Source organism: Labrus mixtus, chromosome 11, assembly GCF_963584025.1.
Source record: "Labrus mixtus chromosome 11, fLabMix1.1, whole genome shotgun sequence".
NCBI classification, from domain to species: Eukaryota; Metazoa; Chordata; class Actinopteri; order Labriformes; family Labridae; genus Labrus; species Labrus mixtus.
Window position 1 is genome coordinate 5656239 of NC_083622.1, and position 23810 is coordinate 5680048.

Here is a 23810-nt window from a genome sequence, read left to right on the forward strand (position 1 = left end):
CAGGATGTGGGCCGGGTCATCCACCGTGTCACTGGCTTTGTGACTGTTCAAGGACTGATGTTAGAGACTTTGTGGGAGGTGGTCTGTTATTTTGGAGAAGTCCTGGAAGGAGTTGATGCTCTGAAGAAGCTTCTTACATTTAAAGCCCACATGTGTAGGATTTGTACTGTCTTTGCAGGCACCTCCTGTAAAGATCCCAAATGTCAGCCGTGCTGCCTCTTCGTAGGAATGTAGGACACTTGAGGCTTACTCAACTGCCTTTGTGATGTCAAGATGTTACGCTTCTCTTTATGACGGGACTTAGCTTCTCACAAAATCAACAAGTAGTCAAGATGGAAATATGAAAGCGTCATGTGAGATGTCTCTGGTCCGTCTAAATCCCCAGAGGAAACAGTGATGACATCATCACCTCCTTCTGAAACTTAAGCACATTATTGCAGATTAAACTTAATGTAGGTTTGAACTGTTTGCCTTGTTTGAACTTGTGTTGTTTAGTCTTTCTGCTGAATTATTATGTGATTAGTCTGAATCCAGCAGAGTTTGAACATGTTTTGGGTTCTAGTTTTTCATATTTTCCAAATGTATAAAATGAACTTTGCATTGTTCTAATTGCTAAAACAAAAAGTGATAGCTGTTGTCTACTTTAAAATGTGATTCAGTGAGAATCATTTTTAGTTTTGGTCCATGTGGACTATTGGGTTAAATACCAAAATGTGTTTCCACATCAGTTCTAACCTTTGTGTGTCTCTTCACAGTGCTTCTGTGGGTGACTCTAAAAGCCCTTAACTCTCCACTAAGGAGCACACTGTTGATGAAGAATGACAAGCTGATGAAGATGAAAGGCCTTCAATATGCACTGAGGACTTCAAAGATGAGTAAAGGAGCCACATGTTCCAGTTAACACACCTGAGCTATTTATCTAAAACCCCTTCCCGAAGACCAACAAAGACTAAACCTGACCCCTGACCTTCCTGAACCCTCAAACGGTTTTTCAAAAATCTGCAGATCGTAGTCGACCACGGTCCCTCAGTTCTCCTCTAGGCCTGTCAGAAGACAATGAATGACAACAGTAGGTTGTATATACAGTATAAACTGGAGTCTCTGTATCAGTGTCTTTGCGTGGCTCTCTGTGCCATTCAGGGCTCCAGCCGGGGGCCACACAGACCCTCTGTCACTCGTATGTGTGTCATAGACAGAGTGTGTGCATGAGACAACAAGAGAGAGAGAGATGATGGTATTAAATAACGGCTCTTACTGCAGAGAGGACTTGTGAAGTTTGTCCTTTAGTCAGAGCAAGTACTGCTTTTAGTTTCCTTCTTTTTTTTTTTTCTACTGTGAGAATATTCCTGTGTTTGTGTATTTTGCAACCTTGATAGACATTGTTTCTTATTTTGTGCTGAGGAAAAAAAATTTACATAAAAATGTAATACTATGCTTCTATGCATATATGCGCCCCCAACATGTCATTTGATTTTGTGAAATATCTCTGACGTCATGAAGGATGAAACACAAATCACAAATCAGTAAGAGTTTGACAGAGAGTCTCAGAGTGGCAGTGTGTTACTGCGCTCCAGCTGAGGAAGGGTAGAAAACGAGTCTGTAAAGTCTTTGAGTACAATGTAGATATATTAAAGTGCACCTGAATTTGTAAAGCAAAAGTCCAGATAACTCAGTCCATTACAAATGTTAAGTAATTAACAGAACGTTTGTTTATTGCTTTTGCAGAATGTCAAGCATGTAAACCATTTCCAGAGACACACTTCTTCAAACTTCACTTTTTCGATGTTTTTTAAATGCCGCATGTTGATTCAGTGGTGAGCAGTTGGCTGCGGAGGTGAGCAGAATGAACAACGCGTGTATGCATGTGACTTATTCGCATGTTATGTATTTTTTATTATGGATATCAGTAGCTAATCGGCCAGTCAAAAATCCGGCTCTGTGCCTGCTTCTGTATGTTTGTGTTTTTCATCGTTAGTGCTGCCAGTTGTCAGTGTTACTGCAGCGTATGGACTGCCAAAGCCGATCAAAACTCGGGGGTTCATCTGAGAAGAGGAGCGCGTAACGACCTCTACACACAGAGACACACTGTTTTAAAGGAGACCATGTTTAAATCAAGTGTATACACACGTCAGTTGTATCTGACTGTAACAGAGCCAAATGTACTCAGAGATGATTCAATCCTTTAGACAAGATGCTGAGTGCACTTCGTAAAGCATGAACACAGTTTACAGTATTACTCAAACAACATGCTAATGACACATACCAGTGTAAGTGCCGGTATCTAAATATAATGAATCAAATAACTCTAAAAGGATGTGATTGACACTTTTTTTGGACTCACCTCCCCTCCCTCTTTTTAATATTCACTTGAAAAGCAAAGAAGTGAGAGAAGAGACAAAGTTCCAGCAGCACTGGTATGAGCCTCACCTGAATGTACCTGAGCCCTCCACAGGGTAGAGCAAAGCTGTTTCAGTGATTGCATTGTTTTCCTACTATAAAAGTTTTGAATGTTTTTTTTTTTTTTGTTTTTTTTTAAATAACTGCTGTTTATTTTTTTTGTGAAGAAGAAAAAAGAAAAAAGATGCAGATGAACAAACCCAGAACAACTACTGCAGTGATACTGTCACATTGTGTTGCTTTTAATGTCTTTTTAATGACTTTAGTCTTTTTTTTAAGGCTCCTTCAGGTGTAACATTTCTGTTTAAACACAAAATAGCATCTTGTGGTCAAGTGCCAAATTAAACAAAGACAGTATTGTATACATTTATACTGTACAATTGTTATCTGTTGGACAAAATGTTTGTTATTGTTGCATTTTGTAGGTTTTGTATGGTATCCTGTATTTAGTGACGGCAGTTTTGGAACACAGAATTCTGTTTTTTGGTCCATTTTAAAAGGCAAGAATTAAATTTACAATTTATTGTGTGCAAACATCGATGTGGTGTCCGCTTAATCGATGCATTCATCTTGATTTGTGCAACACCGATTCATAACAAATGTGATCTCAAGACACTTTACAAAGAGAGCAGATCTAGATCATACTGTGTGCTGTGTTCTTTACGAAGATTGAACTTAAATGTACCTTGAGTTGGGGCGCAGATGGCCTAGCGGGGTAGGTCTTGCCCCATGTATGGAGGCTATAGTCTTTCAAGTGGGTGGCCCAGGTCCAAGTCCAGCCTGTGATAGCCTACATAAAGGTTTAGCCAGTGACTTTAAATAAAATGATATAAGGTTTATTCATACATGTTCATGCTGGATTTATCAGCTCATGAACTTTTCCATGTTGGACAACCCCATTCCCTAAAAAGTTGGGACATTTTTTAAATGTAAACTAAAACAATTTGATGAATCGCAAAACGCTGAGACCCCATATTTAATTGGAAATAGCACAGAGACGATATTTTTTACTTTAGAGAATAAAATCCCCAGATTCTCTGAAATTGTTAAATCATTCGTTTTGGTGCACTATGTTCATGGCCTGGTGAACCCCTCCTCATCTTTACTTCAGGAAGACTCTCTGGGATTCTCTTTTATTCCCAGTCATTAATAACCTGAGGCAGGATAACTTTATCAACTGGGAGATCTTCTATTAGGTGTCGTTTTCTTATTTCACCTATCTTAAACTATTTCTAAAACATGTTTTCATCATCAAAATTCAAACCGGGCATATCATTTGTGGGCATATTTTGTCTCTGTGTCATTTTCAATCAAATAGGAGGTTTCATTTCTGTTTTTATTTACATTTTACACATCGTCGAACTTTTTAGAAAATTGGGTTTAATGAAACTTTAACCTCTCATAATACATGCCCAAACTGTGTGTAGCTCTTGCTTCCACTGATGAAACTGCTCTAATCAGTTGAGTTTGGTATGCTCATGCACTGCACTATATAACAACTCTAAAATTTAAGTGCCAAAGAATTTGTCTCATTTCTATGATTTAATTCTTCAAATAAAATAAATTACAACGAGGTGCTTCATGCAGGAGAAAATCTACGTTCATTAATAAAGCATTAGACAATGGATATCAACTCTTTTACCTGCATTAATGACCAAGTAGAATCAATAAAACCAATTACAAGTTTTTATTTATACATCCAAAGTATATCTTAAAGGAAAAAATGATAAACAACTTCAAGTAGCAAAAACACATAATTACCTTTAAACTGCAAAACAAGTTAAAAGTACAACAAATCAGTAGAGACAAGGGACTACGTATAAAACTATATTTAATGACACATTTATAAAACTGTACATCATGGGGAATGAGTAAATCAGTGTGTTGGTAAAGAGTGATCGGACAAAGGAGCTCCAATGACAAATTTAAAAGATTATCACATAGATAAAAAAAAACAACAGTGAGTGTCATCAAAGCATGTTGGATAGACTTCAAAGTGAAAGGATAATAAGAGATAGGATGGAAGAAGAAGCAGAGGACGCTCACAGTATTCCCTCCAAATTCCTGCAAATCCAGTAAAACCATACTGCACACTGCTTTGTCTTCTTCCAGCAAACTGGCTGAATGCCTCACGTCACAGTGACCGGGATAAACCCCTCTCTTCTGGTTCTCACACAGTAAGTATTAAGAGGTGAATGACTCTCTGCGTTGGGTAAAAAACGAAAAACCAAGACTCGTATGTGGATCACATTCTGGTATTGTCACGTGATACGGTTCACAATTGCTACTCCGTCAAATGGAAAGCTACACCCACCAGTATTCACCTCTGTCAGACAACATGGTGATGGATAAAAAAATAAAATAAAAAAATAAAAAACAGTGCTTTGACGATCAACCATCAGATTTCTGACAGCGTGATATGCAAGGAGTCCGTTGAGCTCTCGACGGTCAGGGTGAAGGTGTCCTCGTTGGAGTAGTTCTGGATGATGTTGTCGTCCATGTTCACCAGGACCCTGAGGGAGACAAACACATGAAGAGGCAGAAAAAGTATCCGGTTAATCCAAGGCACAAGGCGTGCTTGTTTTTGACTAATGTTAAACAAACAACAACATTGTTTTCTCTAACAATCTGTATCAGTCTCATAGATTCCTCAGAGGCCCTGCTCTTCTATTTAATCCCCAGAGGATGATACCTACCTCCCTTGTGTCCCCTGATCTTTCTCCCACAGTGAAGTTGACATATTTTGCTTTTGACAGAAATGTCTCCACCACTATTGGTTAGACTGAGAGAAAAAAATCAATCCATCCAATGGGGATTTAATAGATTGACATTTTTGATGCACGTACAGCAGAATGAATATAAATGACTTCACTGATACTTTACTTTTTTTTTCCTTCTGCTGCCAGCTGTTCATGGTTATCATGATCCAGTAAAACATCTCAGAATCTCAGCTTGATAATTAAATATTAAAATACTTTGATGACTTTGAAGATGCATCACTTACTAAACACTACTGTAAGATCAAACTACAAACACTACAAAGTGAATACGTATGGCCTCACAATGAGAATTACGTCACCCAAAAAACTGAAGGCTGAGGTCTTGAAGGGTTTGGCATACTCACCCTTTTTTGCTCTTTTGGTAAACTTTGTCAATTTTGTCAACAGGCAGTGCATATTTTTCTGAGATCTGTAAAGAAACGGTGCATGTCCAACATGTTAAAGCAGCATGATCCCTTTGTATGTTATCTTTTTTTAAACTAAAAACTAAAAACTGACTAATTAATCCGTCACAAAAGGAGGCCATGTGTTGGTCAAATGATTCAGCCTTAAGTGGCAAGAACAAAACGTATACTCACTGCCTCCATTAATGCCCTGAGGGTTGGGGTGTGCAGCATCAGGGCATCAAACACGTCATCACACTCCTTTCTCACATACAGCAAAACTGATGAGCCAATGAAAATGGAAAAAGTCATCCACATAGTCACATAACAACTTAAAACTTAGAAGAAAAGAAACATTTAGGGGCTGTATGAAGGGCTGTATTCCTGTTCCGGTTGTTCAATACAATAATTATATTGTTTATGTTTTTCCCCTTTTGAGTGCTACAACATCAGCCAGACTCTTGTACAATGACGTCAGCTGTTTGCCATGTGGTGGACATGAACAAAAAGTTCACAGATTACTTTTAGTGTTAAAAGTCATATCATTGTTGTCTAGTTATATTGGATTTGATGGAATGATCTTAAAGCTCCTGTGAAGATGTTTTCATCTGGTTATTAAACAGACTGAAATGTGAACAGAGGCCTCTTTGTAAGTGACATCATCCACATTAGATTCTGATTGGTCTGCAGAGTCAGTTTTAGGGTCGGTGTCAAACAAAGTGATGTCCTGCACGCTGCAGAAACAGCTTTGTTTTTTACTGTTCACGACAAACATGAACAATAAGTGATACATTTGACTTTTCAAAGGATGTCAAATTAGATTTTTCCTCAGAAAACACTACAAACACATGTAATGTACAAATTCCTAAAGAACCCAGAGGTAACCATTCTGTCCACAGTGGGGCACAACTTGAAATCTCCCCACAGTAGCTTTAAGTTATCAGAGAAACTACCCGAGCTACCCTACGAGGGATCACTCCAAAGACAAACACTGATTTGTGCACTATGACACAGCTTAAAAAAATGAAAGCCATTTGCCTGAAACATGCGAGAACACTGGTTGTAGACTTCTCAAAAGGGAAGACAAATGAGCAGAGATAGTTCAGAGAGAAGAACCTTTACTTTAACACACCTTTTCTTTCCAGTTCCACTTTGGGCTTCTTGGGCAGAGGGGGACAAACATCTGTCTCAGCTGGATTAGACGACCGTTTCACAACAACACTCCTGACAAACACACACACACACACACACACACAACCACAAATCAGAAACAGACAAATGGTTTTTATTGCCAAGTACATTTAAACATACAAGGAATTTGACTTGCAGTGCTTCTGCTGACAAAAAAAAAACTTAAATAGAATAAGATCAAAATATAAAAAAACAATATAAAAATGTATGATAGAATGTCGAAATATAAGAAACACAAAGTGTGCAGTGGAGGATCCGTGCAGTTGTGTATGTGTATGATTTACAGTGCAAATTATTGTCAGTATAATTATCAGACACACAACTCTTAGGCTATTATTACATAATGCACTCATGAAGATTTCTTGGACAGAGTTCAACACTATCATGAGTTTATGCCTGTGGTGTAATGTGACGTCAATGAACAGTATGAAGTAGAAAAGCCCAGACTGGCTAGAAAAACAAGCAGGAAAAGTCTGCCATCAATATTTACATATATATCTGCTATGTTTACACATGTTGCTCACTCCAACTTCACATGAAAATTGACTTCAGAGGATGGCAGGTAAAAGTCTGCGTACAGTCAGTCCGTTTGTAGCACACCCAAAAATGTCTGAAAATTATCAAGAGTTTTGGACATGTGTGAAAACACCATAATGGATCCATTCTTTGCGTTAAAGGTCCCATATTATGCTTTTCCTGGTTTTATATGCTCTTTAGTGTGTTTTCCAAGTGTCCTGTGCATGTTTAGGCACATCTATGTGCAAAAATTAAAAGTCCGCGGAAACGTGGCTTCTCCTACGTCCTCCTGTTAGCTGCAGCATTAGCCGCATGTAACGCTCGGTTTTAGCCCCCCTCGAAAAAAATGTGTCAGTCCGACGTCATTGTCAGTGTGAGATCAATGATCTAAGTCCGTTGGCTCGTTGTGGCAAGCCCAGCAGCTCATGTGGAAATTTCCGAGACGCGTGCTGAGCAACTGACCAATAACGACAGAGCGGATCGGCAGACCAATCAGAGCAGACTTGGCCCACGTGGGGTCTAACAGTGTGGGCTCAACAGAGTGTAGCTGACGGACTCAGAGCGTAGAGGGAGCAAGGAGGAGCAGTACATGAAAACAGACACTTTTTTCAGACTTTATCTATTGTGAACGTACAAAAGTAGGTACATAGATTAAATATACAAACCCCAAAAAGGGCAGAATATGGGCTCTTTAAATGTCACAGTGTAGCTTATTCACAATAATTTTGTTTCTGTTCTATGGGGTCTGATAAGTCCAAAGTTCATGAAGAGAAATATATTGAACATTTTTAACAATCCCTTTTTGGTATTTGAAACATAAAGAGTTAGAAAAGAAAGTGACTTGGACTATTTAACAGAAGTAAATAGCAAAGTGACCTCGGAAACGACAGATCAAGAGTACGTAAATAACAGCTTGATACTCACCTATCACTGTCGACCTCCTCGGTGTTGAAGGCAAACACCTGTAAATGGAGTCAAAGCTCGACATGAGGAACACTGCAAGACTGGACAATGGCTCCAATGGGTATTTCTCCCTGTTGTGTGTGTGTTGGTGTGTGTGTGTGTGTAGGTGTGTATTAGACATTCCTCACCTGCCCGGCTCTCTGCAGGTTTCCAAAGTGGACGTCAGGAATGAAGAGGACAGGCTGGTGGGAGTCCAGGTCCATGACAGTTTTTAACAGCGTGTTATCAGCCCTCTTGATAAGAGAGGTAGGCCCTGAGCTGCCATTTTTCCCTAATCCAGAGAGGGAGTGAATTTAACATCTGTTGCCAGGCAACCATTTGATTTATAGGTCCAATGAGGTCCCATTACGCTTGCCTGGCCTTTAGCGTTCCACTGAGCTCATCTATCCAATTTATATGGTTTACTGGGAAGTGCTTGTTGATTTTGTTTTGTCCTATTTTAATCAAGTTCTATGAAGATATATCTGGCCATGACATTTACAGTACTTCTTTATATGCAGTTCATTTTAGCCAAACTGTCTTTTTTTTTACCTTTCGTTCTCTTTCTGAGCTGCTTCTTCTCCTCATCACGAAGCTTCCTCTCAGCACCCTGCGAAACACACGAGGGATTCACAGCACAGAAAAAAAAAAAATATGCTAAAAGACAGCAAACCTCAAAAAAAATCTCTCAACAAAGTCTCAATCCTCCGCTCGAGACTGGGCAGCCGACTGTGCCAGCAAGCCTTCCTCACCTTGTCACAGAAGACCTTGATCTCAGCGAAGGCCCTGTGAATAGGCCGGCTGCTGCAGCTGTTGTAGCTGTAGGTGTCTATCTGGATTATCAGAGGCATCCCCTTCACACCTTTCTGCGAGGAGAAGTCTGTGCTTAGACAGTTCACAGAGATGAAGACCTAGGAAACAAGAGTCAGACAAAAGGACAGAGTCAATTTCTGATTGCTTTGGACTCAAACAAGTAGAGAGATTAATCATCAGAGCCAGGCATACTTGTCTTTTTTGATGATGGAAAGCTCAACTGATATGGAAATACAGAAAATTGTGATTTCGGATGAAGAAATTATCCTGACATTTAAAGGTCACACATTATTCAAATCATAATTTACCGTGTTTTTCTAAACTAATGTGTGTCTCTAGCCTGTTTACAAATCCCCAATTAGAACTTTTTCCTGCTCCACTTCTCAGAAAATGTGTGCTCAAAAAGGCTGTTTGGAGATTTTCCCTTTATGACATCACAAAGGGCAGTAACTCCTCCCCCAGGCTGGTGACACTCCCACAGCGAGGCGTCTGTTCTGCCCTTTCACTCTGCAGGGTAGCAGAAACTAGGAAATACATGATTTTAACTTCCCTTTCGTAAACCAGTATGTCAAGCAGTGGTTGGAAACTTAAAGCCGACACACAGGTATTACTGTCTTGCTTTTTTTGTTTTTGTTTTCTTCCATCAGCTCAGCATTTGTTGTTCAAATGGATCACTGTGCTCCCTGCTGAATCTCAACCTGACTCATGACCCTAAAGCTGCAGCGTTGAGTGAAAAGGTCACAGGGTCAGGAGTCACATCAGCAGGTGTAACTCACAGGTCAGAAGTAAATATGTCCCACTACTACTCCACCTTTTTTTATGTGAAATATCCTATAAGCTGAATAGGCTTTCTATTTGAGAGAAAACTTTTGAAACCATACTTTACAATTGGTTTATTATTGTACCATGAGCTGCAGATTATAGAAATGTGAGGTTTTGCTCCAAATCCCTGAATAATGCAGCTAAGTACCTGAATCTGTTCATAGCTAGAGAGAGGTCACAACACCTCAGCCAAATTGTAGAACAACAATAATCTAAGAATTTTAAAAGAAGTGCACAATGTAGCCAGAACTTTGTGTGCTTTTCCTCTCATACTTCCTGTAGTTACAGGACGTTAAAGATTCCCATGGTTTCCCATCATGTTCGTTTACTGCCAAAGCATTAAAGCCAACATAAACTCCTGATGAAGTTTCCAGTTAAACGGGTCGGACAGCCTGAGCAACAGGTCACCACAGACGACTAACGGAAAAGATGCCAACCTCAAAAACAAGAATTTTCCCACTATGCAGCATTAACAGCATCATGTCTCAACCTGCAGAGGTGAGAGCTGCGTGCTGGAAAAGCCTAGAGCACAAATGAGCCTCCTACACACCTCCACGAATTCACACCTCCATAGACCTCAGGCAGATTAGTATCTCCAATAGCACAGGTCTCCACGCTGCTAGCGTGCCTGCGTGTGCGTGCATGAGTGCATGTGTGTGCATGTGTGTGTACTGCATTTCTGGGAATTCAAAAATTCTTCCTAGAAAAAGAAAAGTTCAGAGGGTGCCATCGGTCAACTGACAAACAAAAACAAAAACAGCTCCAGGAAGCAGCTCATCTCCCCTATCAACTCTCCTCACACTATTACTCACTACAAATGAGGATGATGGTTGTTGCCTGGCAACAGCAGAACCATGCCAAAACAAAAAATCAGAACTGATCATTTGCACTAAAAATACCGATTTTGTGCATCAGCCCATCGGAAGCTGATTGGACATCCAATACGTTTCAAAACCACAACACAGTGACATGAGCCGTCATATTTCCTCACATCAACAGAGGGGTTGTTTTCAACTTGTCCCTGGTCCTGTGTGGAGGCTAGTAAGGGATATTGCATTGTCTGTGTGCAGCATTATCATCTGTTTACTATCGGACAGCCACACATTAACATACCCAATTAACAGAACCAGAGTCAGCCCGTTTCACCTTTAAACATTCAATACTCTGACTGTGAAATCATCTTTAGAAAGAGTCTTTCAGCCAATGTAAGACACATTTAGAGTTTGGGAATCCAGGCTCTGAAAGTGGGAAAAGAAGAGGAAAACGGCTTGGCATTGGTGGAAAAATAAAGTGACATTAAAAAGAGGGTTTATATAGCCTATAGAAAATTTTGGTATTGATGCACATAAAACATTGAGGTTTATGCACTGATGTCCACTGGTGCTTAAACTTCAACATTCATGAACAAAACTAAAGAGACTATATGAAAATCCTGCAGGAGGGCTGGTCAGAAAGGAAATTAGTTTGACCTTTTTGCTCAAAGACGGATGGTGTGTCATTTTCAGGAAGGTTGGAAAGACGTTAATTTCTCACCCTTACATATTTCAGTCGGCAATAAAAAAAAAACTCAATGGCAGCAAGTGACTGATTTAATGGTTGCAGTGGGTCATAAAGCCGTGCTTGCCCTCTTAAAAAGCACAAGAACCGCACCACATTACTGAAATTATAATCACACAATACCCAAAAGTATAAAAAAAAAAAAACACGCTCTAAATCTGTGGCAAGTTGCTGTACTAACAATGGCATTAAAGCATGATCACAATGAAAAAACTAGCAATCTGATGTTCAGATATTAGCACTAAACATACAGAGTAGAGCTTAAAATGATGGGAAAGCCATTAGTTTTACAACTATCTGTTCTACACATAAAGTATGAGAGAAATCTAATTTGATCTGAAGATGGTGTGAGATGAAATGTCACTTCTCCTCGTGGGACACTTAAATGTCTACATTTTCATCTACATACTGTGCAGAGTTCAGACTGCTAACTGATGATGTCTTCAGGTGTAAAGCAAGATACAACTGAGTGAACACAAGGTGATGCTGTATCATCACACAAAGGAGTAAAGGTTTAAGTCAACACCAGGTATTTATCCGCAAACCCACAAGGCAGTAATTACCTTTCTCACAATGACACTGTTTGAAGATCTCATTAAATTTCAGTCCGATAGAAGCCAGAGCATTAAAAAAACTGTCAGAAGCCAAACGCAGCCTGAGGCTTGGCTTGAGCTGGGTGTGAGTGTTTGTACACGTTGTTTGCAATTTGTCTGCATCTAACTGACCACTTTAACAAAAGGTGAAATCCGAGTAGCTGCTTCAGGGTATGTTGCCATGTGTGGAGCATGTCTGTGATCCCTAACACAAAGGAAGATACAGTCCGTCTGTTCTAGAGAAGGGGTGAGGGGCGAATGGAGGGGGCTGGCAGCTATTCTGAAGCAAGGGTGTGACACAGTCCACTGACATGACTCTGTAGCCACAGAATCCTCAGGACAAAAAAGTTGTGGTTTCATTGAGCAATCTTTCCTACAAGTAGTGACAAGTTTTGAATTCACAAAAAAAGAAAAAGAAAACATGACAAAGCACATTGAAAAGGAGGGTTTAAAAGTGAAGGTTAAGAAAAACATGTTTATATGTTTTGAGTGGCTTCCTTTGTGGATCAAGCATCTACTTTAACTAAAACACATTATCTCACGATACTTCTGTTGATTTTTATTTTATTTTTTTACCTTGGGTTCTTCACTCACGTCCCATGTGAAGGAGACGGCGTTATAGGCAATTTCCTCCACATTACTGATCGTGCTGAGGCTGTCTTTGTAATCGGCTGCAGGAAATGAAGATAAGAGAAGAGAATTTCAAGTTGTTAGCTTTACACTTCAACAGAATAATGTAGTCACCCTGCACTCAGAAAAATGCCCCGCCTTTAAAACCCCTTTTATGTAAAAGTACAGAAATGGTATCCGAACTACAATTCACTCAGCAGACGCTTTTATCCAAAGCGACGTACATCAGAGAGTAAGTACAACACAAGCAAGGATCTAGAAAAAAGGGAACAATGTGAGTAAGAGCAAACGATCAGCTTTGAGTCTGATTGGACACACAGGTGCTGACAGGAAGTGACCAGAGGCAAAGCACAACATTGAGGGCAGTTCTTGAGAGCTCTAATCAGTATAGAAACCATCTTATAAGTCGTCGTTATCAAACAAAAACCATCGTCATTACCATCATCATCATCAATAATATGGAGACCATCATCATTAAGTTAGTAGGTATTCATGAAAGAGCTGGGTCTTTAGCTTTTTCTTAAAAGGTGCAGAGGGACTCTGCAGATCCAATGGAGTTTGGAAGTTATGAACTATGAAGTATTTATTTTGTAGTAAAAGTCTCCCCTTGACAGAAATAGTAATCAATAAGAGATTAGATTGTTCATTCTGACGCACCAATGTACATGTGATTTTTTTGTTTTTGTTGTAACCAGTCAAAGTGAAACTACGTTGAACAACTGAAGTCCATGTCACACATGCAGTGCATTCCATCCTCACTGAAAATGTTGGACTCAGTGTACCATGATGCATTGCGACTTTTCTCTGGTTTGGTTTCTTCGTACACGAGAGAGTAGGATCATCTCCCTTGTACAACCGAACGATGGAGCGTTGGTACATTTTTCTTTATAAGGCCATACAACATGAACTGCCTTCTGATTTATGTTCTCCGCTCTAGCTTTCCATCTCAAGGTCTCATCATGTGAGTCTGGGTCTGGGTCTGAGTTGGGGAGTCACCCTTAAACTAGAGCATTCATTTAGCTTGGAAGATTTTAAAACCAGGCTCATTTGATGAACTTTATGTACATGTTTCTCTGCTTTTTGATTTATTAAATGATGTCATATTTGTTTCTTATTATATCCTAGTAAAATACTGGTGAAATAAAAAACCTCTTAACATTGTCCAGTTGGGGTTCATGCGTGACCACAAAGGTTGATGACATCACAATCATCTGAGTTACACTGCTTTATACTCTATATCCAGAATATTGCTTTCTTACTGTCACATTTGTATTGTAAAGACGCCGTTATACATGCTGAGTTGATATTATCACAGTCACCATTATATATACCTGCACACTCTACCTAGACACCCCCCTCTTTTAAGCCAAACAGAAAAAGTTTGAGATGTGAGTGTACGTCCAACACTAACAATCTCCTGCTGAAAGATTGTGTAAAAGGGCAAGTATCAGGACCTCAATGCCTTGAATTATTGAGAAAACGTCAGGAGTTCTTGTGTAAATGAGGCTTTAGTTGAACACTAACTTCAAAACCTGGAGGTCAGCCCCTGCAAAGTGTCACAAAATAAGTCTGAGGGTTTTGTGGGATGTTTATTGTGTACAAAGAAAATTAAATAAATAGTTTAGTTCTGCAACACTTCTTCACATTCAGGGCTTGAACACTAAACTTTAAATGAAACAAACCTGAGAGTTTCACAATCTGACAGAGCACTAAATGAGTAGAAATGAGGCCATTGTTACTTCCTAAAACATTTAAGACCATGTGAGAAAAAGTTATTATAAGCTGCCTCGGGTTTTCATTGTGCCATCGTACTGGCATGAACTTGCCATGGACAAAACCATCAGAGTGCCTAACATCTCTGCTTCATTCCACTACATTTTTCCACCACAGGCTGAGGCCTGTCTCTTGCTGTTCGTACTGGATATGGCCTCAGTCCAGGCCCCAACCCATTTCTCAACGTCTATGCAAATGCATACCCATTGGCTGTATCTGCCATGCTCTGCTGGAACTGGGGACGACAGTTATTCAAATTGTGTCGGGTTTCAGCTCAGAATATGCTGAAGGTCTGCCCTGGAGGCTATTCCAGGGTTGCCATCTGTTTACTGTCTTTTTACCAAAATGTTTTGTGGAGCTCAGGCATCAAGTTTATCTAGACCTATTCCCAATCTGTTCGGTTTCGTAAGCCTTTGACGTGGATTTAGTAGACATGCCTGTAAGTGAAGACTGGAGGAAAACAAGCGTCATCATACCAATATCCAGGACTCTCTGTTTTGCAGTGTGCTGCCGGGAGTGCCAGTATTTCCAATTATTCAGCTGCTCATCTCTGCATTTGTCTTCTCCAAAGACCACCATGATAACACTCTGAAGGCAAAACAAATTATGTATTTATAATGAGGCAAAAACTGAACAAACAAGTAAGAAAAAAAACAGATATTACATGAACAGAAGAGTAACACGGTTTCAAGCCATCCAGAAGTTTGATAACAGTTTTACCCTCGACCGTTGCCTTTTTTTCCCCCCTCACAGGTACTAATCTCCTCTCCCTCACCTGTACAATACTGTCCTTCTGCAGCTCAGAGCCTCCCATGATGCATTGCTCACTACTGGATCGGCTCCCATCAGGCCTGTGTGACGGCGTTAGCCCACTCACCCGCACTTTGCCTCTGGGCTGACGTAGGGACGATGCGCTGCTGGTTTTTGACAGTGTCAAAGCGTAGAATTGGCCCCTGTTCAGGTAAGCCATGGGTCCGTCTCCCTGCCGCGGTCGAAGTGACATGCTGGCTTCAAGACAATACTGGAAACTATCACTGTGAATACATGAACATGATCTGGGTCAACTTAACTTAAACTTAATAAATATAGTGTCTATCCTCTCACATGAGAATAAACCACATTTTTTGTCTTTCCACAAAAAGAGCACATCCTATAATAACTCTGTTCTACTAAGACCTGTGTGAATCCAAGTCTGACATTGTTTTTCTCCACAGAGCTCTGTATTGTTTAACTATAACGATCATACTTTTTAAAACTATAAAAATACATCAATAAATCTCACTGTTCAACTGGCTGACATGTTCCTTCATTACTATAAACACCAACCTGCTGCCCTTAATACACTCTGCAGCAAATGTAATTTGATCCATGACTAAAAAAAATAGTTCCTGATAAACAACACATTCACTGCTGTGCAATATTGTAACCCAAAACAGTTTCCACCTGTGGTTATTATTATGTTTTTTAACCTTTAGTAATCCATAAAACACAATAGGAATAGTATAATGTGAAGTTATTTTTAGAATATCTCAACATGCTTCATATCGCTGAAACATCGACTATACAAAAGGTCATGTAAGTTAATGTATGCTCTAGCTATTGTGGTTTTTAATTTATCTGTGATCCCTAACATGACCTAACACAAAGGAAGATACAGTCCGTCCGTTACAGATGAAGGGGTGAGGGGTGGAAGCAAGGGTGTGACACAGTCCACTGACATGACTCTGTAGCCACAGAATCCTCAGGACAAAAAAGTTGTGGTTTCATTGAGCAATCTTTCCTTCAAGTAGTGACAAGTTTTGAATTCACCAAAAAAAAAAAAAAACGAAAACATGACAAAGCACATTGAAAAGGAGGGTTTAAAAGTGAAGTTTACATGTTCACAATTGTATCCTTTTACGCTGAATGCATATGCATCAGACACACTGTGCACACATAAACATGAACAAACATGTGGTTCTTTCTAGATAATATAACAATGAGTAAGGTCTTCTACCTGCTCTTTTTTTTTTTAAGCGTCAATTGTTATGAACTGGCGCTATCCAAATAAAGATTGATTGATTGATTGAAAAAGTATTATCTGTGAATGTTCAACCTACCCTTGTTGGCTGTGGTGGAGTTCATCAACTCCTGAGGAGGGACTGTCAAGGTACATCTGTTAAAAATCACAAAATATGAAGTGAAATAATTTAAAAAAAAGGCCAATATCTGATTAAAAAAAAAAAAGGCTGATGGAGTTCAAAATCGGACATATACCTCTCCTTCCACAGCATCGTCATACAAGCTCTCTGGAGTGCTTCTCTGCTCATCTTTTAGGTACCCAGCAAGGGGCAAATCATAGTGTCTCTGTTCGTAAACCATCCTTAACTGCTCACTGGGCACTTCTCTGTATGCACCTCCAGGACAGGATGCACAGCCCTCTGACTTGACCAGGGCCAAAGCTGCTGCACCTCCACCTTTATCGTCCCCTTCTCTCGAGTCTCCTGCGAGGCAAGTAGCTTCATACCTGGAGCCCTGATGTTCTGTAGCGGTGCTGTTGTTGAGGGAGAGATTGACAGGCATTGATCTGACAGCCTGAAGATGGTGTTCTAGTATCTCCAAGCTGCTGCTGTTATCAGGTCCAATGGCAGAGGGTTCTGTGGGTTTTCCACTACTGTGGGCACGTCTCATCTCTCTGGGAACCTTACATGATTAGGCAAGACAAAAATAGGATCCGACAGATATCAATATGCTCATGTGAATTTGTCTAATTCAATCATTATTATTCTGCACGTAATGCAAAGCTTTCTACCTTGTAGTAGTCATACAGCAGCCCCAGTGCCGCCGCGCTGTCGTCATCTCCGTTGATGCTCATCATGGCCTTAGTGGCAGCAGTCAGTGGGTTCTCCAGGTAGCTCCTCCACGCCTCATCCTCGCTGCTGAACACTCTGCGAGAGGAGGGTACCAGCACTTCATTTGGTACCACCACCACCAGCCGTTTACTGAGAGGATTTCAGACAGGACATCGGGATGACACATAAGCCGTGTCGTAACTGCAAATGTCAAAGCCGTCATTAACAGACTCCAACTCTGCCAAGCCACCAGATGTGCCCCGGGCTGTTTCTCACCAGACTTCAATCTAACCGCCCCCCCCCCCCCCCATATGGAGTTAACTTCTGAGGAATAACTCATGTGTATATCACATCAATTTCACAATTTGATTTACAAATTCAATTTTTAGTTTAGTTCTGCTACTTTTAAATTATCTCCTTATTTAGACACAAGAAATCATGTGTTTAAGACTCAGACTGTAAATATTAAGGTAAGATTGCATTTGATGCTTAAGCACAAATAAAGTATTTCAGAAAGCCAATATAGGGACATACAATATTTGTTGACATTTTTTTTACCACACAATTTGTGATTCTTATGTCAAAAATAATCATGCCAATGTTGTATTCATTATCACAGGTAAGATACATTTTAAAATCTATGTTTGCACCCCAAGGTTTTTTGATAAAATTTTCTAGTTGTGCATTTCTTGCATTTTATTTGTAAAGGCTACCACAGCTTGATAATTAGACCAACACTAACACAATTAGACATTTGTTAAAGAAAGAAATTAAATAAAGTTTGTCACTGAATGACAGAATATATGCTACCTTAAATAAAGAGCCAAAAAAAAAATCTATGATATTTATAGCACTGGTAAAAGTTGGAGTAAAACTGAGAGACGTTACCGCTTGAGGAATTGTGTACTTACCTGCTTGGATCCATAATGCCTCTAGGATTCCCTGATGTTTTCTTGTTCTTCCTTGAGAAACTGGACTTTCTAGTTAGTGCAGGTAGGTTAGTGTCGGAGATTTAAAAAGGTAGGCGTACAAGAGGCTGGCTTTATTTAGCTTCTCATTCAAGACAGCCAATGAAATTATCCGTGATATTGCCTAATAAAAATATGTCTCTGATGTCAGGACTGGATTAAAAAAAAAAAACTGCATTTCGAGCATTGACCTGCAGGTTTCTGTCTATTGGGAGAAGTTGTTGAACTCAGAGATGGGTAGACTCTACTGCAGCATCTAAAAAGGTAGGATAAACAAGGAAACTACAGCTGCGTCGCTCATTGGTTAAACGACTCTGCACAGGTGGAGCACATGTTCTCCCATTGGTAATTAAAATGAGGAAAAGCGTGTGACCTGAAAATGAGGAAAAAGTGGACTTGCTGACACGTTTTACAGTGATGTAGTCTCTTTCTTCACATATTGTTCTCTTATACCATGGCCTCTTGTTTTAAAGTAGACTACCAGTGAGCAGGGAAGTAGATAATATTCCCACTTATAATGCTTATAATAAATAGTCGGCCAACGTTTGTGGACAATTAGTATTTGTAGAACTTGATTTTAAGTGGCAGCTTAACCAGTTAATTTTACTAAAAAAAATTATAATAAATTTGCTGCTCCTTTTAAGATGATTACATTAAATATACGATCATAAATTGGCTATATTACCTCACATAACAATGCAATGAAATAAGCGCAAAGCCCCGAGCGGCTAATATAGGCATAGACCTCTAGGCTATAAATATAAAAATCTACCCTGTTACCTAAATAGCGTGCTACTCCTGATAAAAAGAGAGAACTAAACGAACTTATCTTTAGCGTGCAATCATAAGACTTTTCTTTCTGACACGATGAGGCGCTGCTCTGTCCAAAAGGCTTTCCTCTAACGATACTGACAGCACATGAAGGCATCACAGTTTAGACCTGAGCATGCGCAGTCGTGCAGAGTTATAGCAATCACTGGAAGCGGCAGCGAAGGGTCTGGAGGATTTTACTTAGCGTTTCTTAACAATTATTTTAGGGGCTATCTACAGTTTAAGATTGTTATTAACTGGTAAGACATTTGAATGATATTTTTATGGCTTTTTACCCATGAATATCTATCAATTTAATCATATTTACTGTATGTTTTCATCCATATCAGACTGTATGTCTCTCTTCACATGGTGGAAGTGATACGCATGCTTTATTTTGCTTTGTTAGGTTTATGTTAGTAAGACGTTCATGTCTATTCTAAAACATTTGATTGAAGGCAAAAGTTGACGAGGGTAAGGATGTGAGAACAACATTGATCTGACATCAATTAAAAACATTTTCATTGTTACTTTTTTTTTTTTTTAAAGAATACCCAGTGATTCATTTTTAGTTGCAAGTGGAGAGAAATGCAACTTCTGCTTCTTTCATTAGACACTCAGTATTATCACAATGCTCGTTGTTTCCTCATCGCTTCCAGTCAGATACAAAGTTCACATGCAGCTATAAACTCAATCAACTGACCTACATCAAGCATTATGTTCTCTAGTCCGATTTTTCTTTGGGGAAATTTTGAACTTGATTGCCTTTTTTTTCCTGTGACCCAAAAAGTGGCAATTAACCTACTTCTAGAGGATAATACTCATCCTCTGCTGTGTGCACGAATTAAAGTCCATTGATCCAATTTGTTCCAAAATTGTTAATCACCTAGGTTTATTCTTCTGAAGCCTCAACTGATATTTTATTATTTGGGCTTCCAGTTAGTTCCTTTGTCAGTCCCTCAATAATTTATCCTTTCCTTCTTCTTCTTTTTTAAAGCTAGATTTTAGTTTCACGGTGTCGTTTAGTTATTCACTTCTTAATAGTGTTCCGTATAATTTCTTCAGGTATAGCATCAGATATGGCCCGTGGGCACCAGAAGTTCCAGTCCCAGCAGAAGAATGCCAAAAAGCAAGCAGACATCAAGAAGAGCAGCAGCTATGGCTGCTTTAATACACACATGCACTGTGTGTCGGGTATGTGCTTATAGGAGAAAAGCAGAGCAGATAGTTCTTCCTTTACGGTTTCATTTAACTATGACGTAAGGATGAAACTGGTGTGGAGCGGGCATAGAAGCCCCATGCCTTTTTTTGTTACTGAGATAAATGACATTGCTATCAATAAAGGGCCTTAAAAAAGAATAGAAGAGACTGTTTGATTCAGCCATTGTTTGGAATGAATCAGCTCACTTCACATGGATGTTTTTCTCCCTGCTGTGAGAAACTAATATCCAAAAATGAATTGATTTCATGATGATGCCACATGTTAGTGTACATCGGACAGTCTTGTGTTCACAGTGACGATGTTCCATACAGGAGTCGGGACAGATATGAGATGATATGCAAACTTTTTTTTTTCTTTCTCCTTTTTCCATTTTAATGCTTCTAATGTTCTATTTGTTCATTCATAATTTCTAATTGAACTGTTTTTTTTTTCTTTTTGACATTTCCTCAGACACAAACGCCTGACCCGAAGACCTTTAAGCAGCACTTTGAAATCAAGCATCCAAAGTCCCCAATGCCACCAGAGTTGATCGGTGTAGAGGCGTAACAGACTCTGATTCCACACAGTCTTTAACATTTTACAATGATTCTGATTATATATCCAAAGTGTTGTTTTATTTCATTTTCGTGCTGCCTGTTTTGGTAATTAATACATGTCTGTTTTCTGCAGGGACAACACCTGTATGTCTGCTCTTCTTTTTTCCAGATTGTATTTTTTTAAACTTTCCTTACTTGTGATAATTTTCTTTGATGCCTATTCTGAACTGCAACTAACAGCTGTCTTGGTTTGTGCTAAAAGTCGATTTCACCTTTGATGGTATGCAATATTTTTATCTGATCATTTTGAAATGTAGAGCTTACAAAACTACCTTACTGATTGCTTCTCATATTAAAAACAATCTCAGGGCTCCTACACGTGACAAGCTATGAATTTAGAAGACGAATTGGTTTATATGACGTTTACAGCAGGGCCATTAAAAGAGTGTATTAACCCTGGTCTTCATAATGTGATATAACATTTCATCACCATCATTTGAGTAGATTCAGATTCAATCTTAATCTGCACTGATATTTTACCTTTCCTCAATAATTGTTATTTTTAATCTGTAGTTTTTGCTTATTTGTAGGATATTATATATACACGGGTACTTAAATTGTTGATTGGATTTCCCCTCTGAATTTTATGAATGGTTTGTAGTTCAAGTCCACTCTTTAAGTTAGTCACATTCAGCAGAGTTGTAAAAGATTGGTCAATAATGTCTCCTCACATCAAACCCCTCCATGACACAATTTCTCATAGAGAAACTTGAATTCAACATTTATGATTTTTTCCTGTAAGATTAGGTCTGAAGAGCGGCAGAAGGTGATGATACGAGTTTGCACTTGATGTTATTCATGATTACACTACTTCCATCCTCCCAGTGTGTCATTGCTATGAGAAGTACGTAACATTGTTCTGTGTTATTTGTTATAAATGATAAGTGTTTGATAATGAATGACTTCACATCTTTTGTACTTTTCTGTGTAACCTGACATCTCATTGGTATATTTGAAAAGGATCTCTAGTGGAGATGCATCTCGTCATGGTGACATGACACTGTAAGTTAGCTTTAGTGTTTTTTTTACTTCTGTATTAGTCTATAATAACAGCATGCCAACAGTATAAGAGAATTCATTTATAAATCTATTTTCAGTACACTTGAACCTACTTATTATTAAGCACACACACATTTTATCACTGTGCTAAAGTCTGGACTGACAACCAGCCATGTTTTTACTTTTGTATAATTATATCTTTGTCAATATCATGATCTGTAAAGCCCCAATAAAGGTTTTACTTTTGTAAAAACAAACTTTCCTATGGTCTGTTTTCCTCATTTCTGTATATTGTTTTTGTTTATGTATCTGTCATCGTTGTCTGGTGTTTTGAGCTCCCACAACCTAAAAGGTTAGAAGCGTAATGCCAATTCACAAGTGGGTAGTTATTTCTTAATCGTCGAACTCACTAGCATACCACAAATAACATTACTGCACCACTCATTGTTTCAAAGGGAGACCCCTCCGCAGACAGACTGCTGAAGAAGTCTCTGATGTGTTGCATTTTTTATTTAATTATCAAATAATTCAATTTCTGGATTGTGGTATTTTGGTCTTTAAAGTTCAGATTTGAGGGCTTGATTTAGTTTTTTTCTATCTTTTTTTTTATAGTTTTGTATGTGTAATCAATTACAGCATTATTAAATCGTGAGTGGAGCATTTTGAAGTCCCTTATATCTGCCAAAAGCCAAAGAAAAGTGACAGTGTATAGTGGCTCTATGGCGTATTGGATAAAATATATGAAAACCCTGAGACTTATTGTATTAAAACTGACTATTAAGATACAAAACGAATAATAATATAGCTAACCATAGTGAGGAATAATCAAAGTACCTGCAACACATTCCCAAGCCAGGTGATCACATGGCAGAGTAAAACAAATAAAAAATGAAAAAATGTTTTCCTCTGCTGATAGTTTCTCATGGTTACTTGGTGTGAGTTTTTGTGCCTATAGGATCAAGGTTAAAATTCTAAAACTTTGCGATGCATATCCTTCTGTTTATCCATAAATAAACAGCTGCATCTTGTGATTTAGTATTAAGGTATTTTTAAGCTTTTAAAAGCTTCACTCTTAGTCCCACATGGATCTCGTTCCATCCCAGGGTTAGGGGTTAGTACATCCTATTTACATTTCAAATAATGCATTAAAACATGTTTTTGATTGGAGCACCTGCCTGGTAAACATTTATTTCAAACTCCAAACCTCCAGCTGGTGTCATAAATGTTTTGTACCCTCGCCTTGCTCATTTGAACAAATTCATAATTTGATGTTTAATCATTTGGAGAAGAATAACTTAATGTCACTCTTCCTAGTTGGTAAAGGTCTATACTCTACTAATACAGCACATCAATTATATTTTAAACTACATTTATTAAATTACAAGTTCAAAGTCGCTCAACTGATAAATATCAGAGTGTTGCCGTGAAAATTCTTGAACTAAATAGTAAACCGTTTGCATGGGACCATGTGTGTTCTCAATCTTGGTTGTTTATAATAAGTGAAACTCATCTAACTGGTTAAACAGCTTAAACCCTACTCAGCTTACATCCCCCCCTTCCATGTGAAACCCCTCTGTTTTGGTAACATGCAAACACAAAAGAAGCATTTTTTGACACTTTTGCATACTGCCACAAATTCTTAAATAGGTTACAAGATTGAAATCTCGGCCCTGAGGGGGAAACATGTGATGGGTCCAAAATAGATTCACTATTTCCCCTTTAAACCAATCAGAATGCTGAAATAGTAGTCTCTATATTAAGCAACATATACTTCATCACTGTGCCATGTGATCTACTTGTTTTAAAACATGCTGGTGTCAGTTTCAAAAACAAATAAATGCCGTCCAGACACAATTTTGTTTTTGCTGTTTTCTAGTTTGTTAAAGATATATTACTCTGGCAGCAGAGGATGTTGGTGATCCCTAGAGAAAATATGACCCAAATACTATTTCCATTCCATAGATCTGTGTCACAGCTTGAGTTTAAT

The 23810-nt window shown here is 38.8% G+C and overlaps 2 protein-coding genes and 1 pseudogene across 4 annotated transcripts in view; 2 read left to right on the top strand and 1 right to left on the bottom strand.

Moving 5' to 3' along the window:
* Positions 1-2935, top strand: part of LOC132983430 (neurocalcin-delta A) — a 73053-nt gene extending 70118 nt beyond the window's left edge. For both annotated transcript variants that reach the window (XM_061049721.1, XM_061049722.1), the window contains one exon: positions 756-2935. The gene's annotated coding sequence lies outside the window, so the exon portion shown is untranslated. The remainder of the gene's footprint in view (positions 1-755) is intronic.
* A 1135-nt stretch (positions 2936-4070) lies between these two features.
* On the bottom strand, positions 4071-18615 carry LOC132983422 (grainyhead-like protein 2 homolog). 2 transcript variants are annotated; one of them, XM_061049715.1, is made up of 15 exons: positions 18140-18615; positions 17189-17378; positions 16654-17079; positions 16497-16552; positions 15275-15431; positions 14874-14985; positions 12571-12665; positions 8962-9120; positions 8762-8819; positions 8359-8501; positions 8192-8229; positions 6693-6784; positions 5756-5841; positions 5522-5586; positions 4071-4910 (listed from the first exon to the last, which is right to left on the bottom strand). In XM_061049715.1, the coding sequence occupies exons 1-15, from the start codon at positions 18151-18153 to the stop codon at positions 4796-4798; spliced, it is 1806 nt and encodes a 601-aa protein (XP_060905698.1). In that variant the 5' UTR covers positions 18154-18615; the 3' UTR covers positions 4071-4795. The 2 variants fall into 2 exon arrangements, with proteins under 2 accessions (XP_060905698.1, XP_060905697.1); XM_061049714.1 differs by having other exon boundaries at positions 15173-15431; positions 18140-18612.
* An 873-nt stretch (positions 18616-19488) lies between these two features.
* Positions 19489-22080, top strand: LOC132983423 (zinc finger protein 706-like; annotated as a pseudogene).
* The last annotated feature ends 1730 nt before the right edge of the window (positions 22081-23810 follow it).

Coding starts and splice junctions, on each gene's coding strand:
- LOC132983422 (XM_061049714.1), bottom strand. Junction 15,432..16,496: donor CTCCACCACAGCCAACAAGG/GTAGGTTGAACA, acceptor ATGTATTCACAG/TGATAGTTTCCAGTATTGTC. Junction 8,820..8,961: donor TCAAGGTCTTCTGTGACAAG/GTGAGGAAGGCT, acceptor TGTGTTTCGCAG/GGTGCTGAGAGGAAGCTTCG.